General features: G+C 48.4%; 1 protein-coding gene across 2 annotated transcripts in view; it reads left to right on the top strand.

The window, feature by feature from the left end:
• LOC144770907 (uncharacterized) overlaps positions 1-23,905 on the top strand; it is a 191,184-nt gene that overhangs the window by 149,663 nt on the left and 17,616 nt on the right. For both annotated transcript variants that reach the window (XM_078655704.1, XM_078655703.1), the window contains exon 6: positions 1,532-1,627. In XM_078655704.1, the coding sequence (XP_078511830.1) occupies positions 1,532-1,627 (96 nt within the window). The remainder of the gene's footprint in view (positions 1-1,531; positions 1,628-23,905) is intronic.

Below are 23,905 nucleotides of genomic sequence, written 5' to 3' on the forward strand. Positions count from 1 at the left end.
TGCAGAAAATTCCGGCCTGTAATTGCTAGCGTCTAGGATGCAATTATATTGGGTCGCATTAAATAAGGAGAATTAAATTCATCCGATTTTGTACATCTGCCGGCTGAACCTCGGGGCTGCAGAGCACGGTATTCTTATTACACTCTTTACTTACTATCCCTATTCCAGTTTGCGCAACAGTAGGGAAGGTGTTGGAATTCATTTCCAATACCTCAGCGCCCCCTACAGAAAGTCGTGATGACTTGCAATGTAAATGCATCGCATACTAACAACGCAGTCGTTGTAACGACCGTGTTGTAATAGTAATGCGATGTAATGACAGCATTGTAAACGCTGTTTACCGTCTCTGTTGCTCTTGTCTTTGTCTCTCTTTCTCTCTCTCTCTCTTTTTTCTTTATCTTTCTCTCTCATTCTCTCTCTCAATTAACGGGAAAACAGCAGGCTTAAAAGAAAACGAGAAAGCAAAGCCACAGCTCTCACCAGCCAAAAATGCAATGTTATGGCGGTGTAGTAAACATATTGCAGGCGTGTTATCTAGGTCACCGAGACCTCGAGTGCTCAGCAGCGGAAGCCGGGGTTCAGCCCACGTTGAGCAGGGCTTAGCACTTCCTCGCCTCATCTCCCAGTCAACCTGCCATCGAGATGCGGACTGCAGAGGCCGCCGCCTCGGGCAGGAAGCCTGCAAAAGGCCTCTGCTCCCCGGAAGTTCAAATCTCGCAAGTGGAAATTGCAAACTGCACACAGATCCAATGGAAATCGGACCCACCAGGATATAGCGGCTTTTGGAAAAAATGCCGCGGGATTTCTACAAACGTGCCGATTTCGCAGCACATTTGTAAAAATCACGGCATTTTTTCAAAAGTGCCGATTTTGCGGCAAATCGCGATATCCTGGAGGGTCTGCCTAATTTATAGTGGCGGCAGCTTCCTGTGGTTTGTGCTTACACTGGATTGTTGTTCATTCATGTAATGCTCTAGCTACCGTGCTTTGAATAAAAAAAATAAACAAGCAAGACAGAAAGTAGCAACACTTCAAATTCTCTGAACAGCTGGGTGAATGGTGATCTGCTGGGCTCTGGTCTGTAAACCATGACTTCATTGGAGAGGATCCTGCCAGGGGCTGATCCCAACTATCTTGTCTACTGACTGTATAATTTATAATGTAATCTTCACTGACTAGAGAGATCTTTCAATGAGCACATTTACATCCAATGAGCCCCAGGTCATATAGGCGGTATGAGAAGAGGAACGTCCACCTGCATTAGAGTGCCGACCCTTCTGTTGTCAGTCAGTCCCTCACTTGTTCTCCTTTGGAAACTGTCTGACCATGGGTGGGTCGGTATTCGGATGCATGTGATGGTTCCTCTTCTCATAGCGTCTATAAGACTTGTAGCTCATTGGTTCCCCTCTCCAGCGAATCGTCTACTCCTCATGGTTTCTTTCTTCACAATTATTTCTGCATTTTTCTGTTACTGATTCTTAAGATGTGTGTCTCTTACTCAATTGTATAATTATGTGTTTTAACTCCAAAGGGTCAGATCCTGTTTTTACATCTGCAATTTCTCTACTTCACTATTGGGATGATAATCCTGTGCAGCACAACTTGGGCATCGAGAGCCAGAACTCAGGTGAGAACCAGCAAATGTATAATGTAACACAAATGATCGTAATTACTTGTCTTCAGTCTGCCGAACGGACACTCCAGGGATCACTCGCAAGCTTTCACTCAACTATTTACTAGCGACAATATAAGGAGGATCTGAGCCAGCATTGATGAGGCAAAAAGTGCTTGGACAATCACAGCAAGAAAACGATGGCCTGAATTAATTAATTGGAATATATCGACCAACACGAAATATGAAATTCCTTTCACTGGAATTAGCCTGTCTGTATGTTTTCTATAGGACAATCCGCTCATCTGCAATGCATAGACGGTATGCCCCCTAAATACTGAAAACACAGTATCGATGAGACACAATGTCTGATAGAGACTTTTGGTGGCAGATTCCTCACTGCATGCTAATCCAGACATCAGCCTGGATTCGGGAAATTTCAAGCAGTACCCCTGCGCAGCGAAAGGTGGCGCCATGCAGCTGCACACCAACATCGCTCTGCTCCGAAAGAGACACGCCGAACCCTATATAGGTGCAACCCCCCCATGTGCGCATCCATCAGTTCCATTTGTTCTGCACAACCAGATGAGGAACTGGAGCTATCGCACATCTTTCTCAACTGTAATGTTCCCGATTTTGTTTTTTTTATCCCCCCCCAACAATGTTACTACAGTGTGCAAGGGAAAAATCTCATCACCCAAATCTACTGGGTTTAAACCTTAGGGGAATACTGCACACAAATTTGTTTGACAGACGGCACTAATTTGCCTGTTGTGCCTTAGATCGAACCGCAACTTCAAGGCCTGCAGTGACAGCGCCTTGAAGCACTCTAATGCCATCTGGGATTGGGAAGCAAAGCTGTTCGTCCGAAAGCACTACAAGACTCCATGCCGTACCGGCCCCAGTCCCAGACCTGATATCAGTGTTGCGGACCTAAATCTTCGTTAAAGTTTTTTTTTTTTTTTTATAAATCTTTTTATTTAACAAAACTCTGGTTGGGTTACAATAAGTTAAGGCAGAAAACAATGTCACATTCTGTCATGATTACAAAGTACATAGGCAAATCGTGGTGCTTAACAAAGTCTATGGGAGAGCTGGGTCTTCTGGCTCTGGGACAATGGGGGGGAACACAAATATCACCTCTATATTTATAACATTTATTCCAACTGGAAGGCCACTTTTTAGGGCACCCCCGGGAGAAACATGCCGTTTTCTCACTGAACATGCACATGTCCATGTCTGCCGTCCAAGAGGCTACCTTGGGCGGGTATCCTCCCCCCCCCCCCCTCCCCTCAACCCCACACAGTTGTGCAATATTTTGATTGGCAACCATCTGACCCAGTGTGACCCAGATTTTATCTTTGCTGCTTAGATTGGTGGGTTCCTATATGTTCAATGTGCATCTCTTGGCCTCCGACCTCAAGGCTGGCCCTAACACCCTGTTCATGCAATTGTGTATTTTCAACCAATAGGATTGAATGTGCACACATTCCCATGTTATATGCATAAAGGAGCCCAGCTGTCCACATGTCCGTCTACAGTTATCATCCTCTACTTTCCCCATTTTGACTAGGGTTGGTCCGGTGACATATTCTATGGAGGATTTTCAACTGTACAAGACGGAACCGGGATGAAATCGCCACCTCTCTAGGGGATGCAACTGCCTCCTGCCATTCCCTGTCATTTATGTCTAGCCCGTTCCCTCTCCCAGTGTTGCCTAAGTGTCATCAGAGAGTACGGAGAGTTATTGATCAGCTTGTTATAAGTCCGGGATATCACTTTGTCGGGCATCTATCCATTCAATAACCTGCCCTCTATTGGCAAAGCATCTGGTAAAGTGGTACCTCTGGGTATATTTGACAGTTATGCATGCCTGACTTGTAAGTAGCGGAAATGCTCCGAGTTAGCAAGCTCATGGCTCTGTTGTAAAGCGGCAAAGGTGACCTCCTCTCCCTTGTCCCATAAGTCCCCAATTTTTGAGATCCCAATGATGTCCCATTTGTCTAACCCCTTTGTGTTGCCTAGTGTGCCCAGCTGTTCCGACTCCCATAGTGGGGTGGCTTGTGCAAGCTTCTTAGCCCAGCCCATGCTATTATTGGCCATGTGCCAGACCCACATTGAGTGCTTTGTTGGACCTGTCAGGGAATATCTCTGTGGTCTGGAGTAGAGAGCCCAGTGATATGCCCATTCTGGAAGTAGCCATTTATTTAGCCTGTACGCCGGGTCTTCGTCTCGATGATACGTGTAGTGGTAATCGCCGCCAGGTGCGCAGCCCAATAGTACCTCTTGATGTCAGGCAGCCCAATTCCCCAGTCCGTACCAACCCAGGACCAGTTTCTGAAAGGCTATTTGGGGTCATCCCTCCCACAATAAATCCCGCTGTATACTCTTTATCTCACCAAAGGATCTAGTTGGAACCATGTCTGGGGTGTTTTTTAATGCGTAGAGGAGACGCGGCAGTGCCATAATTTTAAACAACACCGCTCTTCCTAGTAGCAGGAGCGCCTTCCAAGTTTCCACATCCCTCTTAAGCCTTTGCATTGGGGGGGAGTAGGTTCCGCTCATATGAGTGCAGGGTCCACCGTGATAAACGATACCTACGTAGCAGAAGCCCTCCTTCGCAGTCTGTATGGGGCAGTCTCGGGCAGTCTAGGAAGTAAAATTTATGTTCGAGGCATATGAGCTGCAGACTACACACTGCATAGATGGCCACCTAGTGTTGAGCACGGATGTTTGCAGTTTGTTTTGTTGTAGAAAAGCTTTTGGAAGTCACATGATAGGTGACTCCTCTTTTGGATGATACTACGCACGGGCATCGGCTCCATCCCCAGATTGTTTTTTTCTGGCACCGGATGTGTTTCCAGCTCTCCGTGTTGGAACTGATTTCCTTCGGCGCGCAATCCTCACCAACTTACAGGAAATAAGTTTTGAACGCTTTTCCACTCGACGCTATTCTTCAACATGGAATACTTCGATTCCGGTCGACGACCTCAACTCCAGCTCATGGAAAGGACTCCATTTAAAAAGTGTCCTCAATATGGGTCGAAGTGTCCCTACACCGACCTTCATGAAGTGTGTAACCTGTGCCTCTCCCCGGAGCACGAGGCCAATGACTGTTCTGCTTGTGCATCTTTCCACTCCAAAAAAACTATCCGGGACCGAAGAGCGAGAAGAACAATAGCTCAATCTTCGGCTTCCATTCCGGACGACATCTTTGAGGAAGGCGTCAACGTCCCAGAACAACACGACATCGACAGCGGTTCCGAGAGGAAGAAGATTCGGAAGTCGAGGAAATCACTCCAGCGCAGCGGGTCGTAAGTAAGACCGTCGACACCGACCCTTCCTCGACACACCCAAAGAAGGCCCCGGTCACACCCTTGGACTCGGGTTCACACCGACAGTCTGCTTCTACTGCCCCACCTTCGGGCCCAGCTAAGAAGCCAATTTAGCCTTCAGGCGGCTTGTGTCAGCCTTCGCACGGTGCTGGCGCACATTTACCGGCACCAAAAAAGACAAAGACAACGACAACGACACCGGCTACGTCGATGTCCAAGCAATCGGCGCCAAAACCCACCACTACTCCTTCAGCACCGAAACCCAGGTCGGAACCAAGCAAACCAGCTTCGGATTCGAAAAAACCACCGGATGCGAAAAAAACGTTGAATCCAAAAACAATACCGGAACCGAAAAAAGCTTTGGAGCCGAAAAAGACTCCTGCTTCCCCGGTAAAGGACATTGTCAAAAAACCAAAACAAGCCGCTTCAGTGCTGAAACCTTCCTCTGAACCAAAAGATCGGACTCCTGCAGAGGATTTAACTTATCCAGACCCTGCTCAAAATACTCTAGCTAAGGACCCAATCACTGGACAGTTAATTTTGGCCTCAAAAAAGCAACCACTCGGGGGAGGAGCTTAGCGCGCATCCAAGATGGTCGCGTGAGCACAGGGCTCCCGGGACCCTCACCGCCTCCCGCATATATCCTGTCACTACTCCTATTACAAAAGATGGGTTATTAAGGACACAACCCTGCTAACATAAAAGCTCTTTTCGGAATTCGATTTGGATGCCAGGAACCGGACTCACTCCGCTCTGAAAGTTGACGGCCTACACCGAGGAGCAACCTGGGACTCAAGTCCCCGAGGTACCTGGGTGATAATCGAACAACAACGGCCAGTGGAGGTTGTCCTGTGCCCTCGGAGTACTTTCGTTTTTGGACCTTCTCTACTGAGCCCAGTCTTCATCTGACTTCGGTGGCCCATGGTCTGCTCCTGGCTCCTACGCTTGCCCAGTGCGCCCCGTGTTTAGGCTCTCTTGAGATTGACTTGTGAGAAGCCATTCATACCAGGTCTCGGGGGGCCCTCAGGGGCGCGTCGCTCTGTATGGCGGGCAAGCCTGAAAGCGAGAAACGGACGACCAAAGTCATGCACCGTGGGGGTGCCATTCAATCAAATAGGATGGACCGTTACACTCGCCCTAAAGGTTCCCTCCTTGGTGCTGGCAAAACTCCGGACGAGACCGACGATGGCTCCGCTACGATGGAGGAGTTGACCTTACGAGACGTCATGAGCGCCATTGCGGGGGTGAGGACTTCCATGGGCCAGCGATATGAGACATTGGCTCTGAAGCTGGACACGGTGGCTATCGATGTTAACTTGATTAGGACCGACCTGGCGAAGACCAATGAACGGGTCAAGTCTTTGGACATCACAACCGCCAGTCTCACAACTGATATGTCCGATCTCCAAGCCGAGGTTCGTACTCTGCGCTCCTCTACCGACTTGTTCGCCCGCCGGCTGGAAGACTTTGAGAGCTGGGCACGGCGCAACATCGTCCGCATCATCGGATCTCCTCGTGGAGGACCTGATATTGAATCATCTGGCCCCCAAGGGCCTCAGTAACATTTTTGCGGTCGAACGCGCCCACAGAGTTCCGGGTGGGGAACATAAGCCTGGTGCTCCTCCACGACCCATAATAGCCAGAATTTTCAATTTTAGGGATAGAGACGCTATCCTGCAGGCATCGCGGACTACTGGCACTACGAAATTTGAGAACGCTACGATTGGCTTTTACCCAGACTTTACTCAAGCAGTGCAGAAGCAGAGGGTGAGATTTATGGGGGTCAAGCGGAGAATGCGAGACATTGGAGTGAAATATTCTATGCTCTTTCCTGCTCGACTTCGCATCGAGTACAACAACCGGACGCTTTTCTTTGACCTACCTGAGGTCGTCAGCGACTGGCTTGATACTTTGCCGACACAGCGAACTCGCACGGAGCACTCGGGGGGCGCAGAAGGTGGCCCGCAGGAACAGGAGTGAGGAGTGATGACCGGCACATGCAGTATATGGACTTCGCAGCAGTGGTTTGATGACTTTTTGTTATGTTCATGCATATACCCAGAGGCGGCGGGGGAGATGGGACTCTCCCTCCTTCAGGGGTTCTCTTTATTTTTGTAGACTAGTTTCTTGATGAGGCGACAGGCACACTGCAAGTTGGGGTGGCTCTTTGGTCTAACGCAGGGGTGCAGGGTGGGGGGGATGTGTTCGAGGGGCCTTCCTGGGGGTGGAGAGGGGAACTTTGTTTGTTCTTGTTTGGTCCGGAGGCAATGTTTTACGACATATTCTGATTTTGGTGTCCGATTCGTTGGGGGGGGGGGCTGCTTTCAGCTTTGGGATGGGGGTAGGGGTTGAGGGTATTAAGTTGGAATGTCAGTGGTCTGGGGGACAGGATAAAACGGGGTATAGTGTTGCAGTTTTTGAAACGTCTCTCCCCTGATGTAGTGTTGTTGCAGGAAACGCATCTGATAGGGAACACATTCTACGCAATGAATCGACGAGGGTATCGTCTGGTGGCGCACTCTGTGTTCACTACTGGGTCGAGGGGGGCGGGGATTCTGGTTAGGAACTCCCTCCCGTTGGAAATAGATGGAACGACTCTTGACGACAGGGGGCGGTATGCAGCTATCACGGGCAGATGGGAGGGAAAGACGATTTCCATACTTTCTGTGTATGTCCCGCTCGGCTTACAAACTACGACATTTGCTGACCTGGGGGAGGTATTACTGGGACTCCCCGAGGGTATCTTAGTTATGGGTGGAGACTTCAACTCAGTGGTTTGTGGCAGAGAGGACCGTAACCCCCCTAGAGATCTTTCGAGATCGCAGTCTTGGCTGGGCAACTTCCTGGAGACACTGGGTCTTATGGATTGTTGGAGGATTATGCACCCTCGACAGGCACAGTACACCTTTCACTCGGGGGCACACGGGAGCCTCGCTAGACTTGATTATGTTCTTATGCCGGCGACACAGGCCATCTCGGTGAGGGAGGTTAAACACCTAGCCAGGGGTATTTCGGATCACTCCCCATTGTGGCTCACTATTGATATTCAGCTGGAGGCGGAGGGTCAAGTGGCTCCGATTAATCCCTGGCACCTTCGCAATCCTAAAACCCGGGCGGGTGTGGTTAAGTCTATAAATCATTACTTCACGGAGAATGTGGGATCAGTATCCTCCTCCATATCGTTATGGGAGGCCTTCAAGGCTGTGATCCGTGGTCAAGCTTTGTCGTTGATCGCTGACGCAAAGAAGCGGAAGAATGAGAAGGTGATACGGCTGGAGGCTGAAATGATTGAATCGGAGAGAGGGTTGGAGTCTGGTGCCACACAGGATAGGCTACATGCTCTGAACCTCAAGCAGTCGGATTACCGAGCTTTAGTGACTGACGCTGCCAAGGCTATGAGTCGTGAGCAGCAGGGGCGGCTGTATGATGTGGGAGATAAAGCGGGGAAGTTGATTGCCTGGTTAGATAAGAAGGAAAGATCGAATCGTGTTGTGCCTGTGATTGAGAATGCTGATGGAATGCGAGTGGTGGACCCGGTGGAGATAGTGGAGGGTTTTGCGTGTCATTTTCGAAAAGTTTATGCCCCAGTCTCAGACAGACCGGAGGAGGACTCGCATCTGTTGCTTAGAAATATCGCTCTGCCTTGTCTGTCGGATTCGGACAAAGAGCTTATGGAGTCGGAATTTTCCGACGATGAAGTAGCGCTCGCTATCCGCTCCATCCGCTCGGGAAAGGCCGGAGGCCCTATTGGTATCCCCATTGAGCTGTATAAACTATGTCCGGACAAAATGGCGCCATATCTCCGCGAGATGTTCCTGGAGTCGCGTGATGTCTGAGCACTTCCCCGAGATCAGCGGCTTGCGTCCATTGTTGTGTATATACATCTTACAGGCCAATATCACTTTTAAACGCCGAGCCCAAAATTTTGGCAAAACTATTGGCGAACCGACTGATAAAGGTGATCGGCGACCTGATACACCCGGATCAGTCTGGGTTTATTCCTCACCGCAACACCGCGCTCAACCTGCGTAGTCTTCATGGCGTCTTAGCGAGGGTGGAGTCCTTACGTGAACCGGCCATCTTGGTGTCCTTGGATGCCACGATGGCTTTCGATACGGTAGTATGGCCATATTTGTGGGCTGCCCTCGCAAAGTTTGGCTTTGGCCCGGGATTCATCGGGTGGGTTAAACTCCTTTATGAGGAGCCACTGGCCCAGGTGGTGGTTAATGGCAGGGTCTCGAAGTCCTTTGTTCTCGGGAGGGGTACGCGACAGGGATGCCCTTTATCTCCTCTGCTTTTCGCGCTTGCTTTAGAACCCCTGGCTGCGTGGCTGCAATGGGGACCATCGCTTAAGGGTATCAGGTGGACCCCCGACTTTGAAGACCGCATATCGTTATATGCAGATGATATCCTGCTGTACCTCACTTCCCCACGGAAGTCGTTGGGAGTGTTATCTGATGTCCTTGGCTCGTTTGGGAAGAACTCCGGTCTAGTCATTAATTGGGCTAAATCCAGTGTCTATGCTCTTACTGGTGACATACCCCCCTACCGCGTATATGCCCGATACAGATATCGCAGATTGGATTTAAATATCTGGGGATTTTTATATCATTAGACCCCACGGTGCGATATGAACGCAACCTGCTCCCTCCGCTTCTTCGACTTAAATCTGATGTTGCGGCCTGGGGTAGCCTGCCGTTGTCCCCGATTGGAAGGGCGGCTCTTTTCAAGATGATGTCCCTACCCCGATTCCTGTACGCCCTTCAGAATACACTTGATCTCGTACCAGCCAGATACTTTCGTGAGATAGAGAGCCTGCAGAGGCAGTTAATATGGGGCGGGCGTCCTCGCATCGCCTTAGCGAAACTGACTCTGCCTTGTTACAACGGGGGCATCGCGCTGCCGGATATCAGGCGCTACTATTGGGCGTCCCAATTGAGTGCAATTAATCATGCCATGTATGGCCCAACGCAAAATCCCGCTTTTGAAATGGACAAATGGTAGTTGCCAGGAGGAAACTATAACAGGGCGTTGTACTCCAAATCGCTTACAGGGGTCTACCGGGGCCCACCGGGGTGGCAGTGCGGGTATGGGGTAGTGCGAACGCCGCCATGGGGTGGTCAGGCAGATTGACCAGAGCGACCCCGCTCTACGCAGCCGAGAGATTGAGAAGCCTTTGGACAACGAAGGGCTTCGAGAAGTGGGACCTCATTGGCATCGGTAGGGTGGGGGACCTCTGGGTCAAAGATAGGATGAAGTCCTTTGCAGAGCTGCAGTCGGAATATGCGCTTAGTGATAGGGAGTATTTCCGTTACATGCAGATCCGTCACGCACTTCATTCGGTCTTCCCGGCCGGTACCGTTATCCCGGAATCCTCTCCCCTTGAAGATAGGGTGCTTGATGGCCATGTTCCCGGATAGCACTATATCTTTAATATATAAAAAGCTGATTAACGATCGAACGGATTTACTACTGCAGCTCCGGGAGGCTTGGACCAGTGATGGACTGGAGTTGGATGATGAAGACTGGCAGGCTGCGATATCCTCTCCCAAAGAGGTTGCGATTCCGGCCCGTCTCCGGCTGGTGCAACTAAAGATTTTACATCGTATTTATATAACGGGTCCCCGTCTGATGCGTATGGGTTTTTCTGTAGATGGTTTGTGTAAGCATGGCTGTGGTTTGCTTGGTACCTTCCTTCATATTCTATGGAAATGTCCGGCGATGGCTGTGTTCTGGAACCGTGTGCATGTGGTTATGAAAGAGGTAAGAAAAAAAAAACGACCACTGGACACACCAGCTCCGCATTCAAAGAAGGACATAGCTACCTCTCCCTTAAGACTGCCTTCCCCTTCTCCTCCACCTATGCCCTCACCACATCCTCCCATACCACAGCATTCCCCAGCATCCTGTATCATACCAGACAGTGACAACAGGGATGATCGCTCCGATGATATGGGGGGTAACATACCTGATCCAGCCACTCCTAAAGGATCACCTGACCCATGGGATGATTATACCACTCCAGATGTCCCAAATGTCCCTCAGGATGACTTATACCCCTCAAGGCCTTCCCCACCAGAAAACACTAGGGTTTAACGAGTTAATACACAGGGCTGCACAATATCATGGGGTAGACATACATACAGACCCTGTAGAGGAAGACTTCCTAATGGATACCCTTGATAATGCACAAAGGTCCTCATACATTTTACCAATGCTTAAGGGAGTGAATAAGCACGCTCCTGAAGTCTTCAAGGATCCAGTCAGAATGCGGGTCATTAACCCTCGTATAGAGAAAAAATATAAAGCTGCCCCCTCAGACCCAGCATAGATTAAAGGTCCGGTACCACTAGACTCACTTGTAGCCTCCAACGCACGCAAGAGAGCAAACTCGCAAACATCAGGTGATGCTACACCACCAGATAAAGATTCTAAGTTACTTGACGCATCAGGGCTAAGAACTGCGTCTCAAGCAGCATGTGGCATATCGCCAACACACAGGCATTATTAGCCAGATACGATAGGGCACATTATGACGAGTTAGTCATTAATGAGACACCTCCCTGACAGGTACAAGGATAGAGCAAACGAGCTTATCCAAGAGGGTAAAAACATTACAAACACCTCTTTTCGGTGTGCCCTCGATGCAGCAGATACTGCATCTAGGGCAGTTAACACCAGCGTTTTACTACGCAGACACGCCTGGCTACGTATATCAGGATTCAAACCTGAGGTACAAAGTGCCATTCTTAATCAACCCTTTGATGAGCAACACCTATTCGGACCCAACGTGGATGTATCTCTTGAGAAAATGAAAAAGGATACAGGCACCACCAAATCTATGGGAGCCCTGCAGTCGCAGGCTCCCAGACATTCATTTCGTCGCTCATCCTATAGAGGTGCCACCAGGGGATACTCCTCAGACACAGCTTCTACCTCGTACAAAACCCCTCGCAGTCCATTTACAGCAAAGGCTACCAAAGGGGTGGTTACAGGGGTAACAATAACAAAGGCCAGGTAAAAATAACAACTCCCGCTCTGCCTCTACCCCTGCCCAATGACTCCCTTCCCCTGTCCCATTCCACTCCTATCGGGGGAAGACCCCAACAATACCTGCCAGCCTGGGAAAACATCACATCAGACAGGTTGGTGCTCCAAATAATTAAATCAGGTTATTGTCTGAAACTAACATCTACCCCCCTCCCCCCCCCAAACATACCACCCAAGCAGAGTCCAATGTCACAAGAACATCTAACATTGCTCAGACAGGAGGTAATATCCCTCCTGCAGAAAAATGGAATAAAAATAGTTCCAGAGCATCAGAAAAACAAAGGAGTATACTCCCTATATTTCCTAATACCAAAAAAGGACGGATCTCTAAGACCCATCCTAGACCTCAGACCTCTAAACATTTACATACAGTCTGATCATTTTCATATGGTCACACTCCAACAAGTCCTTCTACTGCTGATACTAAACGACTTCCTTGTCACTCTAGATCTCAATGACGCCTACTTCCATATTCCCATCCACCCAGCGCACAGAAAATATCTCAGATTTGTTCTAGACGGGCAGCACTACCAGTTCAAAGTTCAAAGTGCTCCCATTCGGAGTCACAACAGCGCCAAGGGTGTTTACCAAATGCCTAGCAATAGTAGCAGCACACTTAAGAAGAGAACATATTCATGTCTTCCCGTATCTTGATGACTGGCTCATAAAAGCCAGCTCATACAGCCAGTGTGTACAACACACTCACGCTACTATCCAACTGCTTCACGACTTGGGATTCACAGTAAATTCAGAGTAAATCATACCAAGTCGCATCTACAACCCTTGCACATACAACAGTATCTCGGCGCTACAATAAACGCCCAACTAACACTAGCTTATCCCTCTCCAGCCAGGATAACAAGTGTACAAACTCACCTAACAAAATTCAAACCGCAACACTCACTACCAGCTCGAGTGTTCATGCAGCTCATAGGAATGATGGCATCTTGCATATTTGTAGTACCTCACGCAAGATTGCAAATGCGTCCACTTCAAGAGTGCCTAGCACGCCAATGGAACCAGGATCAAGGTCAACTAACAGACCTAGTGTTGGTAGATGTTCGTACTCATCGTTCTCTGCAATGGTGGAACACCAAAAACCTTTCCAAAGGGCGACCATTTCTAGAGCCAGTTCCTCAAATAGTCATGACAGCGGACGCATCGCTCTCCGGCTGGGGAGCTCACCTACTGCATCGCACCATGCAAGGCAGGTGGACACTGCAACAAAAGCTACTCCACATCAACCACTTAGTTGCTAGCTGTGTTTCTAGCCCTAAAAGCTTTTCAAACTCAAGTGTCTGGCAAAGCTGTCTTAGTCCGCACAGACAATATGACAGCTACGTAAACAAACAAAGAGGGACACACTCTGCAGCTCTCTGTTAGCACAGCAGATATGGAGATGGGCTATACCACTAAAGATCTTCCGCTTAGCCCAAAACGTCCCAGGAGTACAAAACACTATGGCAGATCTGCTAAGTCGACAAACACAGCAGATTCACGAGTGGGAACTTCATCCACAAGTTCTTCATCCGTTCTTTCAAATGTGGGGACAACCTTAAATAGACCTCTTTCCCACCCACGAAAACGCAAAATGCCCAAACTGTGCCACCAGATACCCACACCCATTGTCCAAGGCAATGCGATATGGATGAACTGGTCAAAACTATTTGCGAACACTTTTCCTCCTCTCCCACTACTTCCGTTAGTGGTACGCAAACTACAGCAACATTCCCTGACGCTCATCCTGGTCGCTCCAACTTGGACCAGACAACCGTGGTACACCACGCTGTTGCAAATGTCTGTAGTACCACACCAAAAACTAAACCTATCTCCACACCTATTAACTCAGAACTATGGAGAGATCAGACACCCCGACCCAGCTTAGCTCAACCTAGCGATCCGGCTCATGAGGTCATAGTTTGGTTACCTCAAACTTCCCCCTCAATGTATGAACGTTATCAAAGAAGCTAGACTCCCCACTACTAGAGCATGTTATGCTGCTAAGTGGAAACGGTTTGTCATATACTGCCAAAACAACCAAATTAAACCTTCAAAAGTGTAACTTAGCCTATACATCTATCAGGCTACACCTCGCGGCCATTGCGGCATACTTACAAAATAGGCAACATCTATCTCTTTTTAGAGTACCAGCTATTAAAGCTTTCATGGAAGGACTCAAAGGAATAATTCCTCCCAGAACACCACCTACACCAGTGTGGAATTTAAATGTGGTCTTCACAAGGTTAATGTGACCTCCCTTTGAACCATTACACAAATGTGAATTACAATTCCTAACCTGGAAAGTAGATTTCCTAGTAGCAATTACTTCTCTCAGAAGGGTTAGTGAACTACAAGCATCTACCATTCAAGAACCCTTTCTCCAAATGCAAAAGTGGTTCTTCGTACTAATCCAAAATTCCTTCCTAAACTCATTTCACCATTCCATCTAAATCAATCTGTTGAGCTGCCCATATTTTTCTCGCAGCCTCAAACAGTCGCAGAAAGAGCTCTACACACTTTAGATGTCAAGAGAGCATTACTTTACTGCATTGAAAAGACACAAGCTTTTCGTAAAACAAAACAACTTTGTGTCTTTCTCACCGCCACATAAAGGCAATCCCATATCAAAATCAGGGATCGCTAGGTGGATTGTTAAATGCATACAAATAGGTTATCAAAAAGCCAAATGTACATTAACAATCCCTCCAAAAGCTCATTCTACAAGGAAGATAGGGGCTTCAATGGATTTCTTAGGGAACATTCCCCTAGATGATATATGCAAAGCAGCTACGTGGTCTGCACCCCACACATTCACAAAGCATTACTGTGTAGATGTGCAAACTAAAGAACTAGCCACTGTGGGCTAGGCTGTACCAAAAACTCTGTTTCAAACAACTGCAACAGATACTGGTGGTCGCCGCTAGGTGTGGGAACTGCTATGTAATCTATGCACAGTGTGTAATCTGCAGCTCATATGCCTCGAACGGAAAATGCTACTTACCAGTATGCATCTGTTCTTGGCATGTAGAGCTGCAGAGTTACACACGCCCACCCGCCTCCCCGGCAACCTTTATCTGTTCCAGTATTATCTTAATTAGATACAAATCACATGGACATCACTATCTCTTGTACAGCTCCATCACTTCCCTCGTGCTCCGGGGAGAGGCACAGGTTACACACTTCATGAAGGTCGGTGTGGGGAAACTTCGACCCACATTGAGGGCACTTTTTAAATCGCATCCTTTCCATGACTGGAGTTGAGGCCTAGCTAGGCCCGAAGGCCGTCGACGCCGACCGGAATCGAAGTATTCGATGTTGAAGAATAGCGTCGAGTGGAAAAGCATTTGAAACTTATTTCCTGTAAGTTGGTGAGGATTGCGCGCCGAAGGAAATCAGTTCCAACACGGAGAGCTGGAAACGCATCCGAGCCCGGTGCCGGAAAAAAACAATCTGGGGATGGAGTCGATGCCCGTGCGCAGTATCATCCAAAGGAGGAGTCACCTATCATGTGACTTCTAAAGACTTTTCTACGACAAAACAAACTGCAAACATCCGGGCCCAACACTAGTTGGCCATCTATGCACAGTGTGTAATCTGCAGCTCATATGCCTTGGACATAAATTTTACTTCCTAGACTGCCCGAGACTGCCCCATCGGTTCCAACACGGAGCGCTGGAAAGACATCCAAGCCCGGTGGCGGAAAAAAACAATCTGGGGATGGAGCCAATGCCCATGCGCAGTATCATCCAAAGGAGGAGTCGCCTATCTCATGACTTCCAAAGACTTTTCTACAACAAAACAAACTGCAAACATCCGGGCCCAACACTAGGTGGCCATCTATGCACAGTGTGTAACTCTGTAGCTCTACATGCCAAGAACAGATGCATACTGGTAAGTAGCATTTTCCTTTTCTAGTCAGCAGGACTGCAAACTACAAAAAACAAGACATATCGCTCTCTAAACGGCCAGCTTCAAGGAACAAGGCGGACTAAGAATGGTAGGTAGGTTTCGCAAGATGGTATGAAAATGGTTATATTAACGCACAGACAGGACCACTTGAGAAGCCAAGGCAGGTGACAGTCTAGCGGTTCATGCTGCCTCTCCGTGACCTTTGATACCTACAGCCACAGCATACTTCGCAGGACAGTCAGCTGCCCACTGCCACTGATCTGGGCCATGACAACGTCTGCTACCACAGCTCCAGGCAGAAGAGCTACATAAAACGAGCAAAGCCAACCCACCGGTCTCAACTTGTTTTTGGCCGATTCTTTTTGTGGACGATATAAGACCCATAATACTACGGCGCCCCAGTTTCAACACACTGTACATATTGGTACTGTCCACATTAGGTCTGTGGGCTTGACCTAAAAACACATTGGGAGGTAACTGTATGGGATAGAACTGGTTTTGTGGACTTCGATGTTGAGATCATGCAATATAGAGAGGTGGGGGGCATGGGGGGAGTGGAGACCAGCAGAGTGACGCGATCTGTGGTAGGTGAGGGGGAGGGAATTGAAGCGCAAGCAAGAGAGAGGCACGCACGGCCTAATGAGCCTTGACAGAAACCCACAATGCGGCTGCGCGTGTGCACGCAAGCTTGAGGCCAGGAAAAGCCTGTGGTAGCACTTTCAAAAGCCACTCACTAAATTTCTCGCAGAGCAGCGCATGCGCTGGCTCAGCGAGACCTAAAAACGACACTAAAGTTGCCAAGTCTGTGGGAGCACTTCAGTCTCTTTCAGAGGTTGCTTTTGCCGTTCCTTTTTCCGGGGAGGGTCCAAGTCAACAACCTCAGATCAAAACACTTCCTCTTACGAGGCTAAAAACCAATCCTCTTCTCCAAGAGGATTTTTCAGAGGCAGTTATAAGGGAAACAGTTCCAAAGTTAGAGGTAAAAACACCACACCCTGTAACTCCCCTTCCCCCAATAAACAGTGACTTCCCCACGCTTCCCTCCGATTATTCCACACCTGTCGGAAGAAACTTCAACACTTTCTCCCCATTTGGGAATCTAAAACAACCGACAAATGGGTGCTTGGAATTATCCAACATGGTTCTTCCCTGGAGCTTACCACCAAACTCACCTCTTTTTCACAAACTGTCACCAGTCCATCTGCTAATGTTCGAAGAAGAGGTGCAGTCTCTCTTACTGAAAGGAGCCATAGAACCAGTTCCGCTTCAGTACCAAGGGTCAGGGGTCTATTCTCTTTACTTTATGATCCCCAAAATGGACGGCTTACTAATACCTAGTCTAGATCTGAGAGAGTTGAACCAATACATACTGTCAGAGCACATTCACATGGTGACACTTCAACTGGTACTTCCTCTTTTATATCAAGACGATTTTATGTCTACTCTAGACTTAAAAGACTCATATTTTCACTTTCTAATTCATCCAACTCATCGCAAAAACCTCAGATTTGTGATGGCAGGCCGGCATTACCAGTTCAAAGTACTTCCGTTTGGAGTCACCACTGCTCCCAGAGTATTTACCGAATATCTAGCAGTAGTAGCTGCTTATCTCAGAAGGCAATGTATTCATGTCTTCCCCTACCAGGACGACGGGCTCATCAAAGCCAGCACTTGCAAAACCTGTCTGCAACACACTCCGACAACACTACACCTACTTCATCAATTGGGCTTCACCATCAATGCACAAAAGTCTTACCTTTGTCCAGCACAGATGCAGTCTTATCTAGGAGCTACTATCAACACTCTAAAAGCTTTAGCCTCTCCCAATACAGCCAGAATTCACAAGATTCAATCTTTAGTACTAAAGTTTCTGCCCAGTCAAGCATTAGCAGCCATAGGTGTCATGCAACTGCTGGGAATGATGGCATCTTGCATCGCAATTGTACCTTTTGCAAAGCTTCACACGTGTCCTCTACAAGAATGTCTAGCAAGTCAGTGGAATCACTCACAAGGTCAATGAACCAATCTAGTGTTGGTAAGCAGCCACACCCATCGCTGTCTGCAGTGGTGGAACTCACAAAACTTATCAAAAGGGCAGCCCTTCCATAGACCCTATCCTACAAACAGCAGACGTATCTCTGACCGATTGGGGTGTCCATCTCCAACATTACAGAATCCAGGGTCTGTGAAGCGACAATCACAAAAGTCTCCATATCAACGACCTAGAACTTCTAGCAGTGTTTCTATCCCTCGAAGCTTTTCAGACTCACCTTATAGGCAAAGCGGTCTTAGCCCGCACACACAACATGACAGCATGGTACTACATACAAAAACAAGGAGGGACACACTCTCTTCAACTGTCACGCCTCTCACAAAACATTTGGAACTGGGTATTTCATCACAACATCGATCTCCTAGCAGAACACTTTGCAGGAGTAAACAATATGATTGCTGACCTCTTCGGCAGTCATAGGCAGCAAGTTTACAAGTGGGAACTTCATCCCCAAGTTCTCCTTCCATACTTTAAACACTGGGGATTTCCACAAATAGAGCTGTTCGCCACAGTAGACAATGCAAAATGCCCAAATTTCACATCCAGGTTACCACACCCTCTATCCAAAGGCATTGCCCTTTGAATGAATTGGTCAGGCATATTTGCCTACGCTTTTCCGCCCTCTCCCACTACTTCCATTGCTAGTTCGGAAGCTCAGACAAACATCCCTTACACTGATTCTAGTAGCCCCCACATGGGCTTGTCACCCTTGGTACACCACCCTGTTAGAACTGTCAGTGGTTCCACATCAAAAACGACATCTCACCTCCAGTCTCCTCGTTCAGAACCATGGAGAAAGCAGACATCCAAATCCCAGGGAGCTCAATCTAGCGATTTGGCTCCTGAAGTCATAGAGTTTGGGTATTTAAATCTACTACCACAATGTATGACTGTTTTAAAAGAAGCAAGAAGGCCTACTAGCAGGGCTTGTTATGCAGCAAAATGGAAAAGATGTATCTACTGTAATAACAACAAGATCAATTCTCTAGCCGCTTTTATACGGAGCATTGTCTTACCTGTTGCACTTACAGCAAACAGGGTTAGCGTGCACATCTATTCGTTTACACCTTGCAGCAAGTGGCTGCCTATTTGCAAAACAGACAACTATATCTCTTTTCAAAATTCCAGTAATCAAAGCTTTTATGGAATGTTTGAAAAGAGTGATACCATCTGCACCAGTGTGGAATCTTAACATTGTTCTTGCAAGACTTATGGGTCCACCCTTTAAACCCTTACATAAATGTCCTCTACATTTACTCTCATGGAAAGTTGCTTTCCTTATTGTTATCACTTGATCGAGGAGAGTTGGTGAGCTACAGGCTTTAACCCTGGAAGAACCTTTTTTTCAACTCCAATTTCAATTCATCGGTTTCTGCTTTTCATATTAACCTGATTCAGTGGCAGAAAGAGCTCTCCACAAGCTCAAGGTTCGAAGGGCGTCACTTTATTACATGGAAAGGACCAAAGATTTTCGCAAAACCAAACAGTTATTTGTTGCGTTTGCGCCCCCTCACAAAGGCAACCCTATCTCTAAATCGGGCTTTTCAAGATGGATTGTTAAATGCATTCCAATATGCTAAGGTAAATCCAAAAGAACTTTATCCATACTCCCTAGGGGCCACCCTACACGCAAGATAGGGGCTACTATGGCCTTTCTGGGCAACATTCCTCTAGCTGACATATGTAAAGCAGCTACATGGTCTACACCACGCACATTTACTAAACAATACTGTGTAGATGTGTTAGCAAGGCAACCAGCTAATGTAGGCCAAGCAGTACTTTAAACACGGTTTCAAACAACTACAAAAACTACAGGTTAGCCACCGCTTTGGGAGCATACTTCTGTATAGTCTAAGCAAAGCATATGATCTACAGCTCACATGTCTTGAACGGATAATGTTGCTTACCTAGTAGGAATCTGTATTTGTTATGTGTGGCTGTAGATTAACATGCACCCACCCGCCTCCCCGGTCTCCTGTAGTTGTTGCATTGTCTCAGTTTACATACATACACATGGACATCTCTACTCTACACTTGAAAAACAATCTATCAATGGAGTCGATGACCATGCGCGCTATCACCGAAAGGAGGAGCCACTGTACCTCGTAACTGGAAAGACTTCTTTGAAGACAAAAGCAACTTGCAAACATCCAGACCCAACACTAGATGGCAGGAGTATGCAAAGTATGTGAATCTACAGCTCTACATGTCAAGAACTGATTCTTATTGGGTAACATTATGCTTCCAAGCAGTGTGTAGTTGTTTTTCGCTGTCTAAAATCAAACTACCAGCTGAATTTCAGATGATACTTTTCTACCAAGGTGGTGACATTTGAGGAGTCTAGCAGAATTTGCTTCCCCGGCAAGGACCTGTATGAGAATGGACTGAAAAATAAACAGAGAACCTGCTGTTAATATCCGGAATCAGTAAGTTGCCTGAATCTCTCAGTGTAACTTCTAAGTCATCGGGATCTCTCCCAGAACCAACCTGATTACAGCACAGAACACAAAAAGGCGGGCAACAAAGTGTCTGTACAAGAGCAGTTGTATAGATTTTACTGCTGCACAATGGAAAAAGAGCTTATTATGTTATCTTGCTCCCAAGGCTACATACTTTCATTTATTTTCTACCTGGTAAGACCAAATTGATTTTTATATATTCTATTTGGCAGCAACTGTGAGCTTCCAAAAAGAAAACATAAAGCGTTTATCGTTGCAAAATTTGTAAATAAATAAATAAAAAAAACGTCCAGTTCGGAGGAGAAGCTACGCGCGGATCCAAGATGGACGCGTGAGCACAGGGTTTCCCGAGACCCCTTCCGCCACCCTCATCTATCCTGAAGTAAATCATGATTTGGACGACGGGTATTTCTTGCTGATGCCCTGCTGATACTAAAAACTCTTTCTGCAACTTGATTTGGCCGCCGGGAACGGGACTTGCTGCACCCCGTAATCTGAGGCCTATAGCGTCGGCCAACCGGGCGGTTTGAGTTCCCGAGGTACCCAGGTGGCAATCGAATAACAACGGCTGGAGAGAAACATCCGCTGCCCCTGTGGTACTTTCGGTTTCGATTTTGGTTATTGTTGACGCCACCTGGTCTGGTTGTCAATTCTACTTTGGCCGTCGATCTTCGCCCTTTTGACTTTATAGGTTTGCCATAGAGGGCAATATTTCGGCCAGATCCCTGAGGTCCTGTCGGAGCTCGTCGCCTATCATGACGGGCAGAGCGGACTCTGAGAGGCGTAACACCAGAGGCCCGAATCGTGGAGGGGCTACTCAAGCTCAGACTATAGATCGCTTTACTCGCCCGAAGGGATCCCCAGGAGGAGCGAACAAGGCCCTTGGGGAGGCTGGCGACGATACGCATGCGACTGACGAGCCGACATTAAAGGATGTCATGGGCGCCATTGCCAGTATCCAGACCGCGATGGGCCAACAGTACGAAACACTGGCTACCAAGTTGGACACGGTGGCGATTGAGGTCAATCTCATCAGGACGGATTTGGGGAAAACCAATGAGCGGGTCAAGTCCCTGGACATCAAGACAGCAAGCCTGACTACGGATGTCTCGGATCTCCAGACCGAGGTCCGTAATCTCCGAATGGCGAGAGACTCGTTCGCCCGTAGACTGGACGATTTCGAGAGCCGGGCCAGGCGCAACAACGTTCGCATCGTAGGTGTCCCCGAGGATTCTACAGGTGTGCCTACGGACCTTTTGGTGGAAGACCTTATCCGGAACCACTTGGCACCGAAGGGCCTCAGTAATCTTTTTGCTGTCAAGCGTACCCACAGGATACCGGGTGGGAAGCCCAAGCTTGGTGCCGTTCCGAGGCCCATAATAGCCAGGATTTTTAATTTCCGGGACAGAGACGCTATCCTGCAGGCCTCCCGTGTTAATGGCCCTACCAAGTTTGAAAATGTGTCGATTAGCTTCTATCCGGACTTTACGCAGGCGGTACAGAAGCAACGTATGGGCTTTACGGGAGTGAAAAGACGTCTCAGGGACATGGGACTTAAACACGCCATGCTTTTTCCGGCCCGCCTGAGAATTTAACATAATGAACGTGCGTTCTTTTTCGATCGACCCGAGGTGGCCAGTGACTGGCTGGACAATTTACCAACGCAACACACCAGCCCGGAGAATTCGAGGGGAGCTGAGGGCGGCTTGGAACAACAGGAGTAGTGAGTCTGTGCCGACGAGTCAATTTCTGGACGCTTTGCAGTGGCTCTGTGAGAGCAATGTTTGTACGTTGTGAATACCCTGGGGTGGGGGGATTCGGGACTCTTCCTCCTCAGGGGACTTCTTTCTCTCTCTTCTTGTAGGTTAGTTTAATGGGGCGACAGGCACACTGCAAGTTGGGGTGGCTCTTTGGTCTACCGCAGGGGTGCAGGGTGGGGGGTTGTGTGTTGAGGGTTTGGTTGGTATTCTATCCTTTGTGCCTGTTTCGTGGTGGGGGGGACTGTTTTTTCATTTCTGGGATGGGGGTAAGGGGCTGAGAGTGCTGAGCTGGAACGTTAATGGTCTAGGGGATAGGATTAAACGCGGTATAGTGTTGCAATATTTGAAGCGTCGATCCCCGGATATCGTTTTGCTACAGGAAACACATTTTGTGGGTAATACGTGCCACGAGCTGAATAGACGAGGCTACCGTTTGGTGGCACACTCTGGATTCTCTACTGGATCGAGGGGGGCAGGCATCCTGGTTAGAAATTCCGTCCCCCTCGAAGTGGATGACAGGGTGCTGGACGATAGGGGTCGCTATGCCGCTATTGTGGGTCGATGGGAGGGGAAGACGATCTCCATTTTGTCTGTGTATGTTCCCCCTGGTCTACAGTCCACCACGTTTTCTGATTTGGGCGGGGTGGTCCTCGGGCTCCCCGATGGCTTGTTGATAGTGGGTGGCGATTTTAATTCGGTCGTCAGTGGAGAGGAGGATCGTAGCCCTCGTAGGACCCTCCCCACGTCACAGTTGTGGTTGGGGAATTTTCTAGACACGTTGGGATTAGCTGATTGTTGGAGGCAACTTCACCCTGGTCAGCTCCAATACACCTTTCACTCGGGAGCTCATGGTAGTCTCTCGAGGCTCGATTATATCCTTTTACCAGCGGTGCAGATGGTCTCTGTAAGGGAAATTAGGCATTTGGCTAGGGGGATCTCAGACCACTCCGGCTAACTCTTGACGTGCGGCTAGAGTCCGGGGGTCGGGTTGCTCCGATTAATCCGTGGCATCTTCGTAACCCCTACATTGGTGCGGAGGTGGTTAAACACATGGATTACTACTTTGCTGAGAATGAGGGGGTCGGTATCCTCCCCTGTTTCATTGTGGGAGGCTTATAAAACTGTCATCCGTGGTCAGACTCTCTCTTTGATTGCTAGCGAGAGGAGGCGCAGAACTATGGAAGTGGTGCGACTGGAAAACGATATTACTGAATTGGAGGAGCGGATGGAGTCTGGAACTACGCCTGATGGCTTGCACTCCTTGGCACTTAAACAGTCTGAATACAGAGCTCTGGTGACTGATGCGGCTATGGCAATGAGTCGTGAGCAGCAGGGGCGTCTGTATGATGTGGGTGACAAGGCGGGGAAATTGATTGCTTGGCTTGATAAACGGGAAAGATTGAATCGGGTGGTGCCTGTTATTGAGAGAGTGGATGGTGTGCGAGTGGTGGACCCGGTCGAGATAGTGGAGGTCTTTGCCAGCACTTTCAGAAGGTCTATGCGCCGGTCTCGGACAGACCGGAGGAGGACTCACACCTGTTGCTCCGCGATATAGCACTGCCTAGACTGTCGGACTCTGACCAGGAGCTTATGGAGGCGGATTTTTCCACCGATGAAGTAGCGCTTGCTATCCGTGCGCTTCGTTCGGGTAAGGCTTCGGGCCTGAACGGTATACCGGTTGAGCTGTATAAGCTGAGCCCAGACAAAATGGCACCATATCTTCGTCG

The sequence above is a fragment of the Lissotriton helveticus genome, chromosome 7 (assembly GCF_964261635.1).
Source record: "Lissotriton helveticus chromosome 7, aLisHel1.1, whole genome shotgun sequence".
NCBI lineage: Eukaryota > Metazoa > Chordata > Amphibia > Caudata > Salamandridae > Lissotriton > Lissotriton helveticus.